This window comes from Musa acuminata, chromosome BXJ3-11 (assembly GCF_036884655.1).
Source record: "Musa acuminata AAA Group cultivar baxijiao chromosome BXJ3-11, Cavendish_Baxijiao_AAA, whole genome shotgun sequence".
Taxonomy (NCBI): domain Eukaryota; kingdom Viridiplantae; phylum Streptophyta; class Magnoliopsida; order Zingiberales; family Musaceae; genus Musa; species Musa acuminata.
In genome coordinates, this window is record NC_088359.1 from 6,608,191 (window position 1) to 6,628,935 (window position 20,745).

At 40.1% G+C, this 20,745-nt stretch overlaps 3 protein-coding genes across 3 annotated transcripts; 1 reads left to right on the plus strand and 2 right to left on the minus strand.

Moving 5' to 3' along the window:
• The first annotated feature begins 5,825 nt into the window (after positions 1–5,825).
• LOC103970689 (zinc finger protein CONSTANS-LIKE 3) lies at positions 5,826–7,199 on the plus strand. Its single transcript, XM_009384570.3, has 2 exons — positions 5,826–6,643; positions 6,732–7,199. Exons 1-2 carry the CDS (start codon positions 5,927–5,929, stop codon positions 7,017–7,019), a joined length of 1,005 nt encoding a protein of 334 aa, XP_009382845.2. The 5' UTR covers positions 5,826–5,926; the 3' UTR covers positions 7,020–7,199.
• Positions 7,200–10,396: 3,197 nt separating this feature from the next.
• On the minus strand, positions 10,397–11,526 carry LOC135652239 (protein GLUTAMINE DUMPER 3-like). Its single transcript, XM_065173052.1, has one exon. It carries the CDS (start codon positions 11,446–11,448, stop codon positions 10,990–10,992), a length of 459 nt encoding a protein of 152 aa, XP_065029124.1. The 5' UTR covers positions 11,449–11,526; the 3' UTR covers positions 10,397–10,989.
• Positions 11,527–15,021: 3,495 nt separating this feature from the next.
• Positions 15,022–18,886, minus strand: LOC135652682 (uncharacterized). The gene is made up of 6 exons (XM_065173818.1): positions 18,729–18,886; positions 18,577–18,603; positions 18,432–18,494; positions 15,532–15,610; positions 15,393–15,438; positions 15,022–15,323 (listed from the first exon to the last, which is right to left on the minus strand). The coding sequence occupies exons 1-6, from the start codon at positions 18,768–18,770 to the stop codon at positions 15,314–15,316; spliced, it is 267 nt and encodes an 88-aa protein (XP_065029890.1). The 5' UTR covers positions 18,771–18,886; the 3' UTR covers positions 15,022–15,313.
• Positions 18,887–20,745: the final 1,859 nt, after the last annotated feature.

Consider the following 20,745-nt stretch of genomic DNA (forward strand, 5'->3'; position numbering starts at 1 on the left):
CGAGTATAAGGAACTAACAATAGCAATACGGGCATATGACTCACCAATGTCATTCGAAGAATTTTACGACAAGTTGACTGACTTTGAGATATGTTTTAAGCGAGAGGTTAAATTATCAGGATCATCCATCACAGCTCAAATCAGTTAAAAATCCAAAAGGAGGGGCAACTAGTATAACAAGACTGTCAATAAAGGTTTGACCAAGATGCCTCGTGAACTTACGAGCTCCAAACAAACCATCCCTCCTCTACAACCATCAACATTTTAGTCACAACTATTAAGACGACTACTTCAATTATCCTTAGCCCTGGCGTCCTAAACATCCAAGTCAACAAAAAGTTGTTTGCCAACTATGTGACAAAGTCAGACACTCAGCAAAAGTCTATCGATCTTGACCTAAACTTCCTCCTCCATCACATCGACCCTAAGTAAATATCACGACTACTCCGAATACCAGTCAACACAATTGGATTGTGGACTATGACGCATCTCATCACATCTGATCTACAGAGTTTGTCCATCCACAATAACTATGACGGAAATTAAGATATCATCATCGGTGATGGTAAAGGAATTCCCATTACTCATATTGGTTCCACAATGCGTAATCCACGTAACACAACTTTCATATTCAATGATATTTTGTGTGCACCTCACATCAAACGAAATCTCATTTTTGTTTTCCAAATTCTGTAAATAAAATAATACCTCAATTGAATTCTTTTCTAACTCCTTTCTTATCAAGGATTTGAGCATGGGGGCATCCTTGGTCCGTTGCCATATATAAAGCATGTCTAGTGGCCAAAGAGTTTCATCAATGTCCTAGTGTTGACTTCACAAAGCCATTTAGTATCGTTGTTAAACCTACAACAATCTGACTTATTTTGAGTTTGGCCATCTCAAAAGGCTGACATTTACGATAACTCGAAGTTAACAATGCCTTTTTACAGGGAACTCTAACTGAAGATGTCTTCATACAGTAACCTCTTGGCTTCATCCACCCTCAGTATCCAAGGCATGTTTGTAAACTACAAAAAACTATTTATGGATTTCGTCAAGCTCCAAGAGCTTGGTACACCGAACTTTGACTCGTTTTTGACATCAAATGACTTCATCCACTCCAAGTCTAATATCTTACTATTTCTCCGTCACCAAAGTAGCAATATAATATATCTTCTAATATATGTGAATTTTATTTATTGTCACGAGCAACAATCCTTTAGAAATCAAGGTATTTCTCAAGCATTTAGCAAATCAATTCTCCCTCAAAGATCTAGGAATCTTGAGCTACTTTTTGGGAGTGAGAGTCACATACACGTCTTCAAGACTCTTCCTATCACAAAGAAAGTATATTCAAGATATGTTATCAAAGACAAACATATAGGATGCAAAAGCGGTTACAACTCCTCTGTTTACTAGCGAGTCGCTCAAACTATATGATGAAAGCCCTACTACGGACCCAACTCAATATCGTAAAGTACTTGGCTTCTTACAGTATTTATCTCTCACCCGTCCATATATCTCATTTGTGGTCAATAAATTATCACAATTCATGCATCGGCCATCTACCATGCATTAGTCTATAGTTAAACGAATCTTGCGATGTCTTCATAAGACTCTTAATCATGACCTATTTTTCTACAAACACTCCCCCATTTATCTCCATGCCTTTATTGATGCTAATTAGGTAAGAAATTTTGATGACAAAACATCCACATCGAGGTATATTATCCTCCTTGGAGCTAATCCAGTCAATTGGAGTTTTAAAAAATAAAAGACAATTGCACGATCTACAACTGAAGTTGAATACCGTGCCATTGCAACCGCTGCTGCGGAATTCAATTGGGTCACAAATCTACTCAAGGAACTTGACATCAACTCCATCTTTAGTCCTACAATATATTGTGACAATGTCGAAGCCACTTACCAATCCACCAATCTCAGTATTCTACTCACATATGAAACACATACCCATTGACTTTCACTTCGTGCAAGAATAAATTGTCAAACATCAACTACGTGTTTATCTAATCAACTAACAAACTCACTCACGAAGCCTCTCGCCCACAAATCATTTTTATCGTATCGGTCCAAGATCGACATCCTTGACAAGAGCACTGTCTTACGAGGGCATGAAAGCAGCTAAGATTTCCCTTAATAACAGCTAAGATTTTTCCAACTACATAAGGAAATATCGCAGCTCCGTTGAGGGAAATCCTCTCTTCTAACGTGTATAAATAGGGAGCACTATATCAAACACAAATAACATCTTCTTTATTTCATTTATAACACCTAGGAGATGTTTTAATAATCATCTACTTATCAAATTTAAGTTTATAAAATATTAGAAACAAATTTTGACGTCTTGATCAACCCAACGTGTTCCAGACTCGCGTGCACAGAATTGTTCGATATATCTCTAAGATGTAAATGTTATGCTATTGAGATATCACCTACATAAAAATTGGGGTTAGAATAGGTTTTTCGATTCGATCCCTCAAATACTCAGGTTAGTAATATGAAGTTCTCAAACGTTGGTTCGAATCGTTTGAAAAGAAGAGTTTTCCCCTATTTGAAATATATTTTTATACCAAGAAAGTTTTTGTTTATATTGCTTTTTTTTGTCTTAATGAATGAGAAGGAAGTTTTTATTTTCTTGCTTTAAATCTTCGTTCACGTAGATAAATGGGTCGATGTAGGTAAATAGGTGGAGGGTGACTTGGACAATATATGACAACCACGTGTTGGTTGATGATAGATTCTTTATCAATAAACATAAGAGGTATTCATTAGGTATGTAACTATTTTAATAATAAGACTGACCACATGTAATCATGTAGTTAATTATTTAAGATTAACTACATGGATTTTTAGTCATCATTCAGATATATAAAAAGTCATATATTTAGTCAGATTAAAAATATTTATATTTTTATAATATTATTTAAAAAATTATTTTTTTTTCTTCACCTTTCTTTATAGTATTAAGCTTAATCATTTTACTTCTTTTAGGTGTAAGCACTTGCCAATATTATCTTAAATAATTTTTTATTTTATCATTTATTGATATGATATATAATTATTCATAAATATTTTTTTTTATCTTTCTTAGTAACTCTGCACATCTATCTTAACATTCTTATCTTAATAATATAAACTCTTTATATATATATATATATATATATATATATATTTTATTCAATACTCAAAAACTATAATTCTTTTGTATATGTGTAACTATTAAATCATATTTTGAATGTATCATCCAAATGTTGTGAACGAAATCTGAGATTCCTTTGACTTTAAACTTATTTTGTGATATATAAACTCCATCAAACAATTTTGAAGACTATAGTTTATGGACCTTATTGTTTAGAGTCTTCTTTTTTACTATTCACAATCTTTTAAAAAATAATAAAATATTTTTTTTTCTCTTTTTTTCTTTTTCACCGGTGCATGTTGATGTAGCCATCGACTCTCCTTATCTCCTATCTTCAAATCATTCCATTTTATTATTTATTTTATATTATCTTTGATAATTTAAAAAAAAGGAGAAAAAGACAGAAGTAAAAAAAGAAAAGGAGGAGAAAGAAAAAAGTTATATATGAGGATTGAAAAGATTTTATTAGAATTGAGTTATAAATTAAGATCATATATATCTATTTATAAAGGGATAAATTAGAAATATTAAACAACATTAACATGAGGTAGTAAATAACCAAAAAGAGATTGTAAACAATAATCTTCTAATTTATATAGACAAGATGTGTGTATATATATATATATAATAAATCGTCCATCTCTTGATCATTATATGATCGTGTCCCATCCGTGAACTAGATCAAGAGATACAATGACAACCTTCTACTGACAACAAAACTGCACACCATTTGTCACCTCAACGTGTGTTTTTTATAGATATATTATGCTAGTATTTTATCTTCTTATATAGTTAAAGCTGATCAAACTTGATCTAATCCAATCGAATGTCACTTAATCTTGTAAAGAAGAAACAAAAACAGACAAGGTTCCAGATCTAACAACGCTTGTCCAGATTGATGGCGGCGGATCTACATCAACCAAAGATACGTGCTTCACGCATGAGAAAGCAGCCCGCCATGAACTAACTACTACTCGATGGCATTAGAGACCGAGATTGGGGATATCATTGTCATTTTACTATGTAGTTCTCTCTCTCTCTCTCTCTCTCGACCTTTCGGCTTTTATTGTTTGGGTTGGCTGTGATGCGGCCAAATGCTCGTCTGACTCGATCGTCCCAGGTTGTCTGTACAGCCATGCCTCGGCCTGGTCCTCTCCATACCATACTGCAGCCTTTTGGAAATTTGAAGTGCCATCACCGTGATATCAAACGACTCCGAATCTGGCACGGGATCTCGTGCCCTTTGTATGATTGTGACTAGTCGTGATTGTTGCCAACGTGTGCACGGCTGAAGGCGCAGGAAGGCAGGCAAGCAGCAGTTATTTTAATGCTAATAAATAGTAGTTCGATGACACGTAGCCGACATGGTTCTCTTAGCGTACTGGCAGCTAGGTGAAAGGCTTCGATGTTTTAAAGCCTAGGAAAACCCTCTTCCCACACTTGCGACGAACACGTGGCACGAACTGAGCAGGCAGGAAGCCAGGGTCGGCGGGGCCGAAACATCCTATCCCTCGAATGCAAATCGAAGGGAGGAGGATGAGCGGTCGCGTTGACAACAGCGTCCGAGAGATCATGGACAATCATCGCGTGCCGCGTGTGGTCCCCGCGTCCCACTACTCCCGGACCAATAAAACCGCGGGCCCCACCGACTTTTCGACCTCCCAGAATCGCCTGGCGAACCCCCGGCCCACGGTTCTCCGATCCGTCCACTAACCTGCTCCCGTCGCGTGTCCGGATGACACGCGGCGGTCCGAGCAACCCAGAATTTGCAGGCCCCTGTGTAGCGGATCGGAGTAGCGGGAGGGGTGACGGCAGCCCAGTCGTCAGACTGCAAGATGAACTGTCGGTTTTGCCCTTCGTTGTCCCGTGTTCCGCAGGTGGGCAGGGCTCAACGATCAGACTCGTAGGGATTGATGGGGGCTTGGCAAGGTCTTAAGCGAATCAAAATTAAATGGATTACTCTACGCATCGGGAGGCAATCAATTCGAGCCACAAACTCGATATCTAACTCCTCGCACCTTTTCGAGCACACAGTTGCACCTAACACTCGATTCCACGAAGCTAATCTAAATAGTAAATATCTCACAGAAATTTCTATTTCGTAGCAGAGACAGGTTGGCGTGGATTCAAGGCTTCGGCTTGCTACCCTTCCGGGGGTGAACACAGTCTTAACGATCTCACAGCGACCTGAATCAATGTTTAAATGAATATTGATTCATTAAAACAGAGTTTTAATCCGTTTATTTATGATAAAAACCAAAAAAAAATTAAGTCCCTAATAGTTACCCTGACTCCCAACCGCACCTAAACAGGGTGAGGAGAAGATGCGAGAGTTGTAGGGCCCGGGGGCGGCCAACCCCCACGTGACGGGTCCGCGTCTCCTCCAATATCGACGCCTATAAAGGTTTGCTATTGTTTTACACGGCCTTCCAGACGCCACGTGTACTACGGGTACTCATCACCAGCCCCACCTTACCGGCGTATCTTCAGCGACTTATCGCGTCCCAGTAAATCCACCCACTTTGCTAAAGGACGATTGGAGTGGGACCCATTCCTGATGGCCAATTCTTAACTCGGTGTATGATGATCAATCGACGTCGCTGTCTCTTCTTTTCTTCTCACCCCTAGAAGATATAGGACTCGCCCGAGCCCTTCGTCTTCCCCTCTCTTTAAACTACAAAGCCACGAAGCGGAAGCCGAAGAGCTCAAGGGAACAAGATTGAGAGGGAAAAGAGAAGAAGAGAAGAGCAGCGAAGAGAGGGAGAGATGACGAGCGTGGCGGAGGGGAAGGGAGGATACTGGGCGGGATTGGAAGGGCGGCGGTGCGACTCGTGCAAGGGAGCGGCCGCGCTGCTGTACTGCGGCGCGGACGCGGCCTACCTGTGCGGGGAGTGCGACGCGCGGGTGCACGGAGCGAGTCTGCTCGCTCTGCACCACGAGCGCGTGTGGGTCTGCGAGGTGTGCGAACAGGCGCCCGCCGCCTTCACCTGCAAGGCCGACGCCGCTGCGCTCTGCGTCGCCTGCGACGCCGACATCCACGCCGCCAACCCCCTCGCCCGCCGACACGAGCGCATCCCCATCGTTCCCTTCCTCGAGCCCCTCAAGCCCTCCACGACCTCGGCCGCCGCGTTCCTCCTCGGCAACGAGAAGGATGAGGAGAAGGAGAACGACGCGACCTCCTGGCTCCTCCCGAACCCCGGTCATACGCACCCCAAGGTTTTGATAGGGGCGCCGGAGATCAAATCTACTGAGTTCTACTTCTCGGACGTGAATCCGTACCTCGATCCGGAGTACAGCACTAAGATGGACGCCGGATTCTACCAGGCGGACAGCGTCGTTCCCGTCCACGCCAAGGCGTCTGGCTTCGACGGTGGTGCTCCGCCGCCTCCCTCGTTCCTCCCGGCCGATGCCCCCATCGAGCTCGACTGCGCCCCGTCCAAGCCCTCCTACGGCTCCTACACCACCCACTCCATGAGCCACAGCGTAAGTCCACGTGAAACCCTAGGATCTAGAAATCCTCTTGACATTAATCTATGTTATCTTGCCTGATTCCTCGTTTGGATCGGATCAGGTGTCGTCGTCGGAGGCGGCAGTGGTGCCGGATGGCATCGGGAACGGTGCGGCGCCGACCGATCGGGAGGCGAGGGTGATGAGGTACCGTGAGAAGAGGAAGAGCCGGCGTTTCGAGAAGACGATCCGGTACGCGTCGCGGAAGGCCTACGCGGAGACGCGGCCGCGGATCAAGGGCCGGTTCGCCAAGCGATCGGAGATCGAGGCGAAGCTCGACCGCCTCTACCCCTCCTCCGCCGCGGCGGCGTTCATGGTGGACGGCGGCTACGACGTCGTGCCCTCCTTTTGAGAGAGCCCTCCTTTCTGCTCTGTAACGATATGTGATAGCGCTCGTCGATGCGCTCTCGATTTCGGCTCTCGGAATCGTATATATATTTATATATAGTGTAAGAATAAGCTACGGGCGGGCTCTTTTTATGCCCTGGACACGAATCTTGATGCATGATTTAGGTTTCTCTCTTTACCTTTAGTTTCCTCCCTTGGAGCCCTGTTTTGGCCTACTGAAATCTCTCTACTGAGCTCCTCCACTGCAGCTGTGGAGTAGAATATGGGAACACAGAATAGATGCTGCCTATTGAAATCTCTCTGTTGAGCTCCTCCACTGCTGCTGTGGAATAGAATATGGGAACACAGAATAGATGCTGTGGTCTCACTCTCAGCTGTGCTTGGTATTGTTTCAAGTTTATATCATGGCACAGCATTGAATACATTGAGCCATTTTTTGGTTGCATGGTCAAGCACAAGATAGAGAACCTATGTAGCAGAGCTTAAATGGTGAAGTCTTTCTTCCTCTTTCTGCATGCTGAGTTTTGTGCAATTCCTTGAGAGGTTGAACTGCATATAATTAATTGTCAATCTCTCTAGAACTGAGCATCAAGGACTTGAATGATTGTTGGAAACAGATGTCTAGTGAGTGAGGTAACAATTTGCAGCTGATCCTTGTTGACATTCTTACCTTGAAGCTTTTGTTCAGCCACTTGAGTTATTTCCTGATCAAGATTCTGCTCTGCAAGCATTTCCTCAACTTAGCACAGCTGATATCAGATTGACTGATGCTGGTTTGGTGACTTGAATTCATGTTGATGTGCTTTTTGTTTCCCTTAAACTTGTTCATAATATTGATTCCTTCCTAATGGTCAAAATGGTTATATGTAAGCTCTTCAAATCTCAGTATGCAAGATTATGTTCTTGAAATTTGCAGAGAGTCTATTGTTTGAGAGGGCCATTCCTCAAGTCCAAAATCTGATGTCTCCATTTCAGAACCAAATCAAGAATTATGTTTACAAGATTGGACTAAGAACAACGCTAGCGTTAATCAATCACAAGCTAAGATTTTGGGATTAGTGGTGTCCCAAATAAAATCCTATAATGAGATCAGATATAACATCAGCATTTGGGAAGACAATGATCAGTCTCTGGCCACTTCAGTTTGAAATAGGATGCTAAATATGTCATCCATAAGTACACATAGATTGAGGCCAAGCATTTCCCATGTCAATTGAGCCTGTCATGTGGATTGCTTGGCCTGGCCTGGCCTGGATTGTGACCACACTTGGAGGAAAAGGTTATGGGCGTCAATGAACCTCCATAATCCACTTAATAGATCCAAAAAAGAATCTATGTTGTTTTCCATACATTTCATAACCCATATACTTGTATGACTGACTAACAACGATCTTAGGACTGGTGTTGTATAGTTGATAGATTTCATGTTCGATACAGTAGTATTACCATAAGACTCAATTTCAAACTGTAATAGATCTCCTGATTGGGTGTTCAAACATTTTCTCTCTCTTTATTGCATGCTACAAATATTCCATTTTGTTTGCCTTCATAAATTCTACCCTTTATTCTTCTCATTTGTCGAGTCCTCACAAAGCAATCCTGTAGTGGGCCCTGTCAACCTTTATATCGTGTTACTTTCTCCGGCCACAGGCCCTTTTCATTCTCTGTCTTCTCCGTTGAGCTTCCTTCTTTTGTGAGAAGGCTTTGACCCTTCAATGAAGACTTCATCTATTAGTTCCTCTTGACTTCTTTCCTTGTCCTCAGTAGTACTACTTCCATGGCTCTCTCTCTCTCTCTCTCTTTGTTGCTTGCAAGCGGAGGGCGACTCCCCATCGCCTTGCTGTCGGCCACATTCTTCACTTTCTTTTCACCTCCAACCCTTTAATATCAAGTAGATAGCCTTTATTCACTCATGTAGCACTACATCTTGCTCATACACTTAGCTTCTTCGAAATCCAATTGTAATATGTATGACTCACATCTTATAGATGATTAAGAGCCTTAACATTGGACTGATGTACCAGACCTTAAAATAATTAGATCTTATCTCAATTATTATTTTAGGGTCAGCTATCCATGATTGTTTTATTTTGTTGATTAGTTTCAACAATAACAAGTGTTAACCTTACATTGACAACATAAGATAAATAAATAATAAGGAAATAAAAGATCAAATAATTTCTTTGGGTTACTAACTTGTAGTCATGTAGTTGACATCCCACTGCATGGATGTGTTCCATGAGCACTCAATTAGCCTGCCATCAGCAAGTCTTAGGGAAGAAGAAATATGTTGCACTGAGTTGAAATGTAGTTGAGCAGACCATCAGCCATGGCTGTCAATGCATTTTATTTCATAATCGAGCCAAGCAACTCTGGCTTCACTTTGACAAACAAGTCTCAATAATTAAGGTACCAAAACCATATTGATGTGACAATATATTCCATATGCTGCTTCTCTCATTTCTTCCAGGTTCGGATGAGACAGTGGTCACTACAGGCTGCTGATTCCTGTCACCCGATAAGGCTCCTTCAAATCCTCAGATATAGTGTTCTTGGCACAATAATATATTCTCTTATGATTACTTATATACATAGTTTGTGGGGGAAAAGATACTTAAAGACTTTTGATCCATTTCTTTGATTCCTGTATGCCTTGGTGTAATCATGCACCTATTATTCTTATGGGATCAGCATCATAAGACTCTAAAGTCTGAAGTATATCTGAATGCAGATCAAGATTTTATTCATAGAATTATTTAATGTGGGTGGAGAACAAGCAATGGTATGCCTTGATATCAGTGAAATGGATCATAAGGGTGTTTGAGATTAAAACATTGCTTGATGGCATTACTGTTCCTGAATTGCCATGGTGCATGCACCTGTCTTTGTTAGAGAAAAGAGGATTCTTTTAGGATGGCCCATGGCATGTTCTTGATCAAAATGGGAGAAAGAACTACTTTTTCCTCCTCTTTTCTGTATTGTCTCTTCTGCAATGCAATGAAACTATGGGCACTTGTTTTCTCTACCATCTTTTCTGCCATGGAGTATGATCATTGGAGCAAGTGATGGATCCCTGAATGAAATAGAAGAACTGATGTTTGTTTCCACCTGTTGTTTGCATCCAAATAACTCTTCTTACTTCAATAATCAGATGATCATATGCTTTCTTTTTGGTAATTTCTAACTGAAGTATCGAAGAAGTATTTATTGTTCGAGATTTTATGGGCTCTATTTCAATCATTCTGCCTTTCTGTATGCAATCATATACATGTGATTGTATCTCCAACCTCTTCCCCTAGAAAATCCAACATCAACTGTTGCATTGCTCTCAGTTAAACAAACAGGAGGAATCTATGTACTAAAATGAAGCAGAGAGAAAAATTGGAGCATGAAGCTTTGTTCCACGCAGGTCTTCAAGGTAAAACATAATGTCAAGTGGTCATGCTGTCATCTCTATCTAAAAAGCTCTTGAGCTGGTTGCACAACAAGCTTGGACTCAAGTGTGTCCTGTATCTCATCAACACACCTACTCACACAGCTCTCTTCTTCTTCTTCTTCTTCTTCTTCTTCTTCTTCTTCTTCAAGGTTTCTTTTCGACAGTAATCAGTAGAAGTGACCTCCAGGTTTTTAGTACACAGCGCTTCTGCTGCTGCTGCTGAGTCTTCCAAGTCTATTGTTCATTAGAAATCAGCAGCAGTAACTCTCTCTCCCCACATTAGAAGCATAATTAGCACTGTTTGTGTAACATAGTAGCATCTTTCATAATTAATTTGCAATTATTTGCTGTTTAACACTAAAAATAGTTGCTTGCTCTGCTGGATTTGGTAGAGAGAGCGAATTAAACAACTGATTCAGAGGATACACCTTACAGCACAACTCGAGAATTTGTGTTTGTTTGACACAGAAAAAGACTCTAATTTTTTGCTTTTAAAATAATACAAAATTTATGAAAAAAAAGAGAGGAAAAATTAAGATTAGTTGCTGCAGGATTCGGGTGCCGTCACCTGCGGTGAGATAACCCCACCATGCGCGGCGGCGTTACTGGAGTCGTCGCTTTTGGCCACGACGGTCGCGGCGCAGCTGGCGATGGGGGTGGCGAGGAAGGTGGGCATGCAGTCGCCGGCCATGATGACGACGATGCCCTCCTCGAAGAGGAGCGGGGGCTTGGCGGCGTCGCCCGGGCCGCACGAGGCCTCTCCGTCAGCTTCGCGGTTGTCGGCGTCTTCGACTGAGTCGAGGTAGCCGGAGAACTTCCAGTAGGAGCAGGCGAGGATGAGAAGGGCGAAGGCGATGAGGCCCATCATCGCCGCCAGCCCGCCGAAGAGGTATGGAACCGGCGAGTGCCATGCCGAGTGCGGCACGCTCGATGCCGCGCCCGACGGCGACGTAGCAGCGGCGCCGCGGCTTGTGTTCAACCCGACTCCTGGCCTCATTACGTATCTATACACTCCTTTATGCTTCCTCGTACAGAGAGAGAGAGAGAGAGAGAGAGAGAGAGATGCTATTGGGAATGAGGAAAGGACCGAAGGGGGTACTTATAATGATAGCGGAGCAATATATATATATATATATATATAGTGAAAATGACAAAATCCCAACATATATTCTCCATGATTTCAAATTAGTATCTGCCCTTTTGGTATCAATACTTCTTCACGTGTAGAGATGTAATTGGGTGCTATTAGGTGTGTTCTTATCCAAAAAAGGGCCCCACAACTATATATAATATGCATGGCAAATCTTACTCAGGTAGAGTGACAATTGCACTAACTCAAAGCTAATGGAAAACTCTTTGAGCTACAAGAGTGAGGAGGGAGGAATCCATGAGGTAGGAGGACATTTACCAACTCCTCCTTATGATATAATACTTGACTAGGGAGCACCAAAGAAGTTTCATCTGTATTTCCAGAAGCCATGAGTGACTTCACACCCTTCAATGATTCTGGTTATTTAGGGTTTTGGGGGCATTCACATGAGATGAGGTGACAGAAAGGGTGATGGACTCCACTCATGATATCTTCAATAGGTGAAGGAAAGAGCAAGCCCATGGTTTTGGTGTTCTAATGCCTCTGAGGATATATAATATCAGACTTTTTCTTCTCTATTTGTGGGATTATATTTTTATTTCATGTTAAGTGATAGTCATTGATGTCGTTAATCTAGCCCGACGTGTTTCTAACTTTGATCAGAGATTTTCTAACTAGATTCTTTCGACACATAAATAAAACAATCTTATGATAGCTTAGAGTAAAATGAAGAGGATATTTTATCCTTTTATACTCGAAGTTTTCTAACCATAAAATAAATATCCTTTAAACAAAAAAATATTCTTCTAATTGTTACTTGATTTAGTATCAATTGTCGAGTTTGACGGAAAGCAAACATTCATCCCATTATTAAGAAAATATTAATATATGGCATAAATACTAAAAGATAATTTTATAAAAAAAATCTTGTATTATTGAGGATCGAAAAAACCGATGAAATATATTAGGTCTATAATTTCATGGATATACTCACAGTATAATTTAAAATATTAATATGATATGAGACTTTGAAAGAGTGAGTCCTTACTTTCACATTGCAAGATTAAAAGTTGTTAATCGTGATCAGTTTGACTCAAAAGCTTAACATTGTGGATAGATATAGTCTAAACCTTAAGACAATCTTATGGTAAGAAAAAGAAGAAGAAATATAAATATTTCCTTATGGATAGATATAGTCTATGATTTTTTTCTCCTTGTGTGTTCTTCACATTTACAAAGTCATCTATCTTTCCCTTTAACATAATAACCTTCTCTCTCTCTCTCTCTCTCTCTCTCTTGAGAAAAGATCCTGCATCGAGACCTGGACTAAGAAATCAGAGTCTTCCACTTTAGATTAATCAACTCATCATTCTGGAAGCTGAAGAAATGAAGTCGTGATTTCGTTGTTTTGGCAACTTTGGTAGACCGACTGCGTTTAGCTTTGTCTCTATTATTTGACTACTGAGCATCTCTTTTGGATAAAAGAAGCTCAAAGTGGGAATTTTACAGCAAACCAGCCGTGTAATGCAAGCTTTACCTTTGCAATATTTTAACGTGAAGAACGTAACACAGGAAAGGACTGCTGACATCTATTACTCATTCTTATTCTACCTCTTAATATTCAACTTATACAGGAATATTTCTCTCAATGTTTATTGCCAACTTGATCAAAGTTTATTTAAATAGAGAATTCTGTAAAAGTTTATCGTGTCCGAGTCCAAATCCATTCTAACATATGATATGTAGATGGGATGTACTTGAAATTATTCTTAGTTTTTTTTATATTTCTTTATCATTATAGATTGGGTGAATTTTTATAGACCGATAAATGAATTCGATACATCATCATCAAACCAATAATATTATAGAACGAAAGGTGTCACCTCCGGCCCCGCCCTACGGTGAGGTGGGTAAGATACACCGAAGAGAGGCACCGGCGTTCCCGTTTCCTTCTCCTTGGACTGCGACGGTTGCTCTCTCTCTCTCTCTCTCTCTCTCTCTCTCTCTCTCTCTCTCTCTATCTTCCTTTCTCCTCCGCAATGATGGAAGGAAGCATGAGATGACTGAAGCAGACCAGACCACCTTGTGGTGTGCGTGGGATATGATAACTCGGGAATCTTTTCTCGTCGAAGCCATCAAAGCTTTCTACGCCAAATACCACCGGAAAAGACACATGAATCATCCTTTTGCCTTCTTGTAGGACATGGTTGCAGGTAGTACTACTACTTCTTTGCATGCATTACAATCTGCAGACTCTACGGCCGAACAGACGGGTGCAGGCAGGCAGGCTCAGAGGCCTTTGAGAGCGACGTAGAATGCACTCCCACGTCACTTTTGCAACTTGAGATTCCGCACATTTACCTGTATGGAAATATTGATCATACGAACTACCGAGGAAACATACTACCATCGTGTATGTTGTCATACGTAAAGCCCCACCACGCACTCGCTAATAAATTACTGGTGTTCATAGAGGAAGACCGAACTCGCTTTCTAATTGCTTAACCGTGCGGAGTTTGTACTCCTTCTTTCTCCCCGTCCACCAAAGGCCCCACGGGGTAAAAGACAAAGATGAGAGATCCATGGATCGTGAAGAACTCAATGCGGACAGCACTCGAGAACCCCCCATGTTGAAGAAGCCTTTTGCCATCATGCATCTGCACCTGCTGTTGTTACCGATAGCCTTCCATGGAGAAGGAAGTGTTTGAGCTATTTGTTACGGTGGTGGGTGATTTGTGGAAGTCGCTTTCTGGCGTATATGATTTGTTAGCAAACCACACCACATTGAGAAGTGTGTTCTCTGGTGACACAATAAGAATGGGTTTTAGGACCAAATAAACGGTGGGCTTAGTGGATGTCATGACACAGCTTTAAGGTTTCTATTAAACAATGGTTATTAGGAACAAAGGCAAGCTAAGAGAAAAAAAATCTTCCAAGTAATAATGAGTAGATCGAAAAGGAGACATAATTGTGGGTTAAGTGGCTGTCTCATTCACAAAAAGCGGCCTTTAAACCACTATCAGCCTGGTTGATTGACAGTTATGTATTGGATAGAAATTGATGATGGAACTTTTGTTCCTGTGGCCAAACATGGCACCTCGAAATGGCGCCACAGAAAGTCCAAGCAGTAGTCATTAGCTTTTGTTGCATGAGGGCAGCTGTAAGATTATAAATAAAAAGATGCACAAATTCAAATTTATATGAATTAACTTCTTTACATGGAGGAGAAGAGAACATTCTCTGATCAAAGAACAAAGCTTGCAGCATGCCAAAGACTTTTGGTACCAAAGTAATTCTGGGCACAGGATTCTCCCACATGTGAAGTTTTCTGAGAACCTAACTTTGAAGTATCAATCTTTTGCTGCTAAGATGAACAGATACATAAAAGAATCAACATTATATCATGCAAAGCTAGAGACTGCTGATTAGTAGGCAAGTGTGGTGAAGGATATTGGATAAGAATGCTATGATGCAATCTCATAAGAAACAGTGATCCTTTTCAAGCCTGCATGGTTTAACCCTGGGATACTTCAAACTGACTACTGATGCTAATTTATGCCTTGATGACACAGGCATTTAACACATATCCTTGTTGAACTGTAGTTGCACAAATTAAAACACAGACAATTCTAGAGAAACTTCTTCTCATCTTGAACACTCAGGTTCAAACGACAGACAATTTGCCAATACAAATGTCACAACAGCTACAACGGCTGCGAAAAGGAGAAGTTAGTCCTGCCGGATGCAACCGAAGCCAAGTAACTTCACGATATCATTTACCCCTGAAAAGGCAATGGACCACTAAATAAGAACATTTTCCAAAACGTGGACAAGATATGATTTACACTTACGTGCTCATCATCAGCGTTATGTTGTCTCCTTTCAACAGAATCCTCCCTGTGAAAAGGAAGAGTAGGCCTAAAGGATAAATAAAATGGAACATAAACGAAAAACAAGCAATAACTGGAAGGACGAAATAACTTGACCAACCCAATGGCTTTCTGGTTTTCTTCTTCACATTTAGTTCCTCAGCTTCTTCCAGGACCAAATTCATGTATTCATCAAAACCCTGACAAACAATCACGCCACGTGTGACTAATTAGGAAATTAACCAAAAACGCATTACATTGCTTTTGTTAACATATGAACATTCATCGACCTGCATTACATTGCTTTTGTTAACATATGGATATTCATCTACCACTGACAATACCCTTGTCAACCAAAAGATGACTATTTCTGTTGGGAACATTATATGTGTCTATAATATATGTGAAATAATTTGCTTACTACTAATTAATACTGAACACGCAATAGTCCGCAAACTTTCCATTTTACAGTATACCAATAGTTAATTATATTTTCAAATCTGTTACTTTGATAACTTCTTTAGCAAAAATAATTTTATGACAGTGAAGAGAAAAAACAACATGCAGTAGAAAACAAGAAAATATCAACAACTTGAAAAATTCAAGAGTAATAATAACAAAAAGAAACATGTACTAATATTAAGGTAATAACATTTATATCTACAGATAGATGTGCATAACTGTCTGAACACATGCTCAAAACTAAAAAAGGGCAAGAGATTCTTTTTCAGAAAACCATAAAAATGTTTTGAAGCATTGCCTTCAACAGGATAGATTTTGACAGTGCCTGATGCAACAAAAAGAAGTCCCATAATAATTAAAGAGAATGACTCTGATCAATGCTTCTAAGCCTATATAACTGATGTGACAGATTATAGAGGGAACTCAATATTGGAATCAATAAACACAAGTTGAGACGCAACTTCTGTTTTCTTCTGTGTCAGTTTCATGCTTTAAAAAGAGAGAATATAATACAAGTCATTCTGGCTATTTTTCAACACAATATTTAACGATATCTATAAGATCAGTGTCACAGATGCAAGGTCACAAAAAATGCATCTGTCACATTCAGGTATAAGCATAAAAAATGGGAAATAGATCATCTGATAACTGTATACCCAATAAAGATTTACCAAATTTGAACAAAGTACCCAATAAAATGACAGATCACATAAATAGAAACTGAGTTTGTAATTAGACCTAATAAAAGACTGTCCACTAAATCAGCCTGAAGTGGTCACAATGAAGCTTCATAGTTATGACACCTAAATAGTCCCACATTGATTAAAAAAAAAAGTAGATTTTGTATCTATGGATATAATAGCTTACTGCTACAAAGCTTTGGCTTAAGCATTTTGAGCCATGTGATTAAGCCGACTCCATACTAACTAATTGACTAATAGGCTACTTGAGTCATAATAAATAATACTAGGGAAGCTACAGCAACCATTGTGGATTGTAACTCAGCAATCACCAAGAGGGACTAACTCATGCCCACAGAGATGAGGATTTATTTATATTAATTTCATACTTCAACAACAAAGATAGTTCAAGGAAAAATACGTCACACCCTCGCAAGGAATATGTGATTGTTAAATATGGAAGATGGTCAAAATCCTGATATTCCCATACTGGAAGAAACAAGAAGACATTTCTCTTGCCACTACTGACTTTTGTTAAAGTATCTATGACAAAATGACTATACCAAGTCAAAAGATAATATTAACCAACAAGCTACAAAAGTCATGAGAATTATTACCCTATGATTTCAAACATTTCATAATGGAACTTCATATGATGGATCAAATGTAAATTTGTCCACATCATATGATGGTGGAAGGGCACTCGATTGGCAGTTTCATATAGAGTCATCATTGTTCCCATTGCAAATCATCAGTTGTTGGTAAACATAAAAGACTAAACCTAATCACGAAAGTGAAAAGCTATCAACCATTCTCGCTGACAGAAAACACATGGATCTCATGCAAAACATGCAGATAAAAAATGTGCCAAAACTTGCCTCTAAATCACATTAATAACTTAAGAATGCTCGAGAAGATAATTTGGCACATGGATCCTAACAGATAAAAGCTAACAACAAACAAAGCTTTTGTTTGTTATCCTAAACTAAAAACTTTAAGCTGATATGAGGTCCCTCGACTTCATATGCACTTATTACTAAACTTGCACATCCTTTGTAAAGGGGATATATTTCCAACAGTACCTACAGATGAAACCAAAACAAACAGTCTTCGAAGAAAGATATGCTTACTGAAAGTCTTTGCATTTTATAGAAAAAGGATCAGCAAACGTCTCTTAAAACAATACCCAGATTTAGACAGTTAACCCACACCTTGTTTTCCTAATTAAATTTCTAGGGTCTTGTTTTTCCCTCTTTTTCTTTTTGCATATCACTAAGTAAATCATCTCACGTTGACTCTTAGATCTTGAATCTTGGTGTGTTTGACATTGTGCTTGATGCCAAAGTATTTTGGCTGGTGCACTCACAACAATATCAGATGTTTTTCTCATGACATGTGCACTAGACATAAGAAGGTGGTGGGATATTTTAATTGGACTGTTTAAAATCCACTACCAGGAGTAAATTATTTTAAGCTGAAGCTTTAAACTCATTGAACCAAGACCAAAAATGAAGTGGCATTTAGCAACACACAGGGAGCATCTATGCTTCAGCATTAAAGTTCTCCCTACATAATTGACGAATAGAACATGCGCACTTATTTGAACAATATCAAACCCCTCTTAGGATTCCTTAATAATATGCATAGCCCATAATACAAGGGAAAAGGGCAAAGCATAAGAAGAAACAGTTCTGGTTTATCCATTTTTGTCAATTCCAGAGGCATGCTACAAGTTCAGGCGAATAGTTTAGGTAAATTCGAAACAGAAGCAAGATCTGACTCGACAAATTTTCCTCTCAAAATTCACAGAGCACACGAAAGATACAACTTTAACACGGAACCTCAATAAGATGGTGAAAAAGAGAAGCAAAACACTTACAATAATACGCCCCTCGATCCTCAAATCCTTCTGCTCAAAGAGCCATATCTGGATGCGAGCTTTCTGAAGCAACAACCCAAAAAGTCGAATAAATAAGTAAACAACACAAGAATTAACGGAAATCAGCGTACGCATCAGAACTTACGCTTTGAAGGAACCTGAAAATTAGATTCTGCAGCAGGATCGCCGATGCCCGATCGTGATTAACACAAGAAGTACCACAACAAAGAATCAATAAGGTGAGCGGAGACGGAACGAAAACTAGGGTTTGAAAAGAAGAATGGAGGGAGAGCGTACGATCGGTTGGGTCATAATCCGTTGGACTTTGGTCGACGCCATTGCTGCTTCTCCCTTGTAGCCGGTTTCCTTTTCTCCTCTCTCGGTTCCGGCAGAAGCCCCTCCCGATGAACGCGATAAAGAAAACCCTAGCTTGAGCTCTAAAAGACGAGGGCCGGTCGAGAGTTTAAACGAGTGGCCACAAGTCTTTACACGAAACTTAAAGCCTAGACATCAAAAATCTCAACGGTGGATGTCAACGATCCCAATAAGAACTCTCAACGGTGGATGTCAACGATCTCAATAAGAACTGTTTCTGATGTTTCGGTGCAAAAACGTCTCTTAGGTCCGTTTAGCATTAGCTACCTTCGGCGTTCGTCATAAAAGTGAAACCTCGAGATCAATTTAACATATGACGATCAATTTAATATAAAAATAAAAAATAAAAAAATAATTTTAATATTTGATGATGGACGGTACCAATAATTTTAATGTTGATACTAATATAGTTGCCTGGCCACTTACTATAATGATAAAATCTGCTCTAACAGTTATGTCATCCGCCTCCTCGAGGGCTGTGTCGCTAATCGCATCGTCGTCCACCTCGCTCCGCTTTGTATCTATATTGATGCTAACGTAGTTGCCACTTAGAAGCTATGTTAGTGTTGACCCAGATGATGATGGTCGCTCCCCATCCCATTACTTGTCTGCTATCCCATTCTCTTGGGAATAACTCTCGAAATCCCCAAATCCCTCTCCCACCCCACTAAAGCTAAGAACACCTCTGCCCACCCCCTCCTCTCCCTCTCTCCCCTGGTTCGCTCCCACTCAGAACTCTTCACCATGCATAAGAAGCATTCTACTACCTCCCCTGACCCGTTTGTAGTTGCACCGCACTTTGCTCTAATGGCCTCCCGCATGATGGCGACGACATGGACGAGCTCTACTTAATGCCTAATGGAGCATGCCACCTTGTAGGAGTCGTACAAGTTGAAGAGTTAGAACCGATCAACGATAGATGCCACCCTTTGTGGCGTGACATCAAATTACTACTTTAATTAGGTGCTCGACCGATGCCACGCCACATAGGGTGACTTCTACCACTGATCGGTTTTGACTCTTCGATTTGTACGACTCATGCAAAGTGGCATGCTTTGTCGGATATTAACCAAAGTTGTGAACTGATGCGACACCACGGAGGGCAACATCTATCGTTGATCGGTTCCGGCTCTTCAACTTGTACGACTCCTACAAGGCAGCATGCTTTATTGAGCACTAACAAAAGCTCATCCATGTCGTCGCTATCATGCGAGAAGTCATTGGAGCAAAGGTGGCAAAGCACTTCTTGTGCGTGGTGGAGAGTTATGAGCAGGAGTGGATCAAGGGAGAGGGTGGGCAAAGGCATCCTCAGCTACAACGTGGTGAGAGAGGGATTTGGGGATTGCATCAGCGTCGATGCTAATGACACTACTATGCTAATGACACTACTGTTTACTATCGAACATTAAAATTATTTTTTATCTTTTGTTTTCGTCGATAAAAATAACATCATTAGGGTAAATGAACATAGATGTTTCACTTTCGTAACTATAGAAAAACCTAACTTTTTAAAGTGTAGGGACCAGAGGACAATATGCGATTATCCTGTGCAAAAACGACCTTTTTTTTTCTTACCATAACTATGGTTATGAAATTGAAAACAATTATAAATTAAAATCGATCATTATAAACCAACTAAATAAAAAAAATAAAAAAAAATCATAAATAAGTTCTTTGTTATAGTAATATAATTGGTATTTTATATTTAGAACATATTCACATAAATTAGAATCTTAATAATTTTTTTATAAATCAAAATCTATGAATCGTATCAAAAATCGGAACTAAATGGACGATTTTGAAACTAGAACTAGTTGGGTTCTACTACCATGGTATCCCTACTACTGTAGTTCACAATGTTCCCATTCCTCTTGGAATTTTCCGAGTAGCAATAGAAGATTTTTTTTTACGGTATGTACATCAATTTTGCATTCATTAG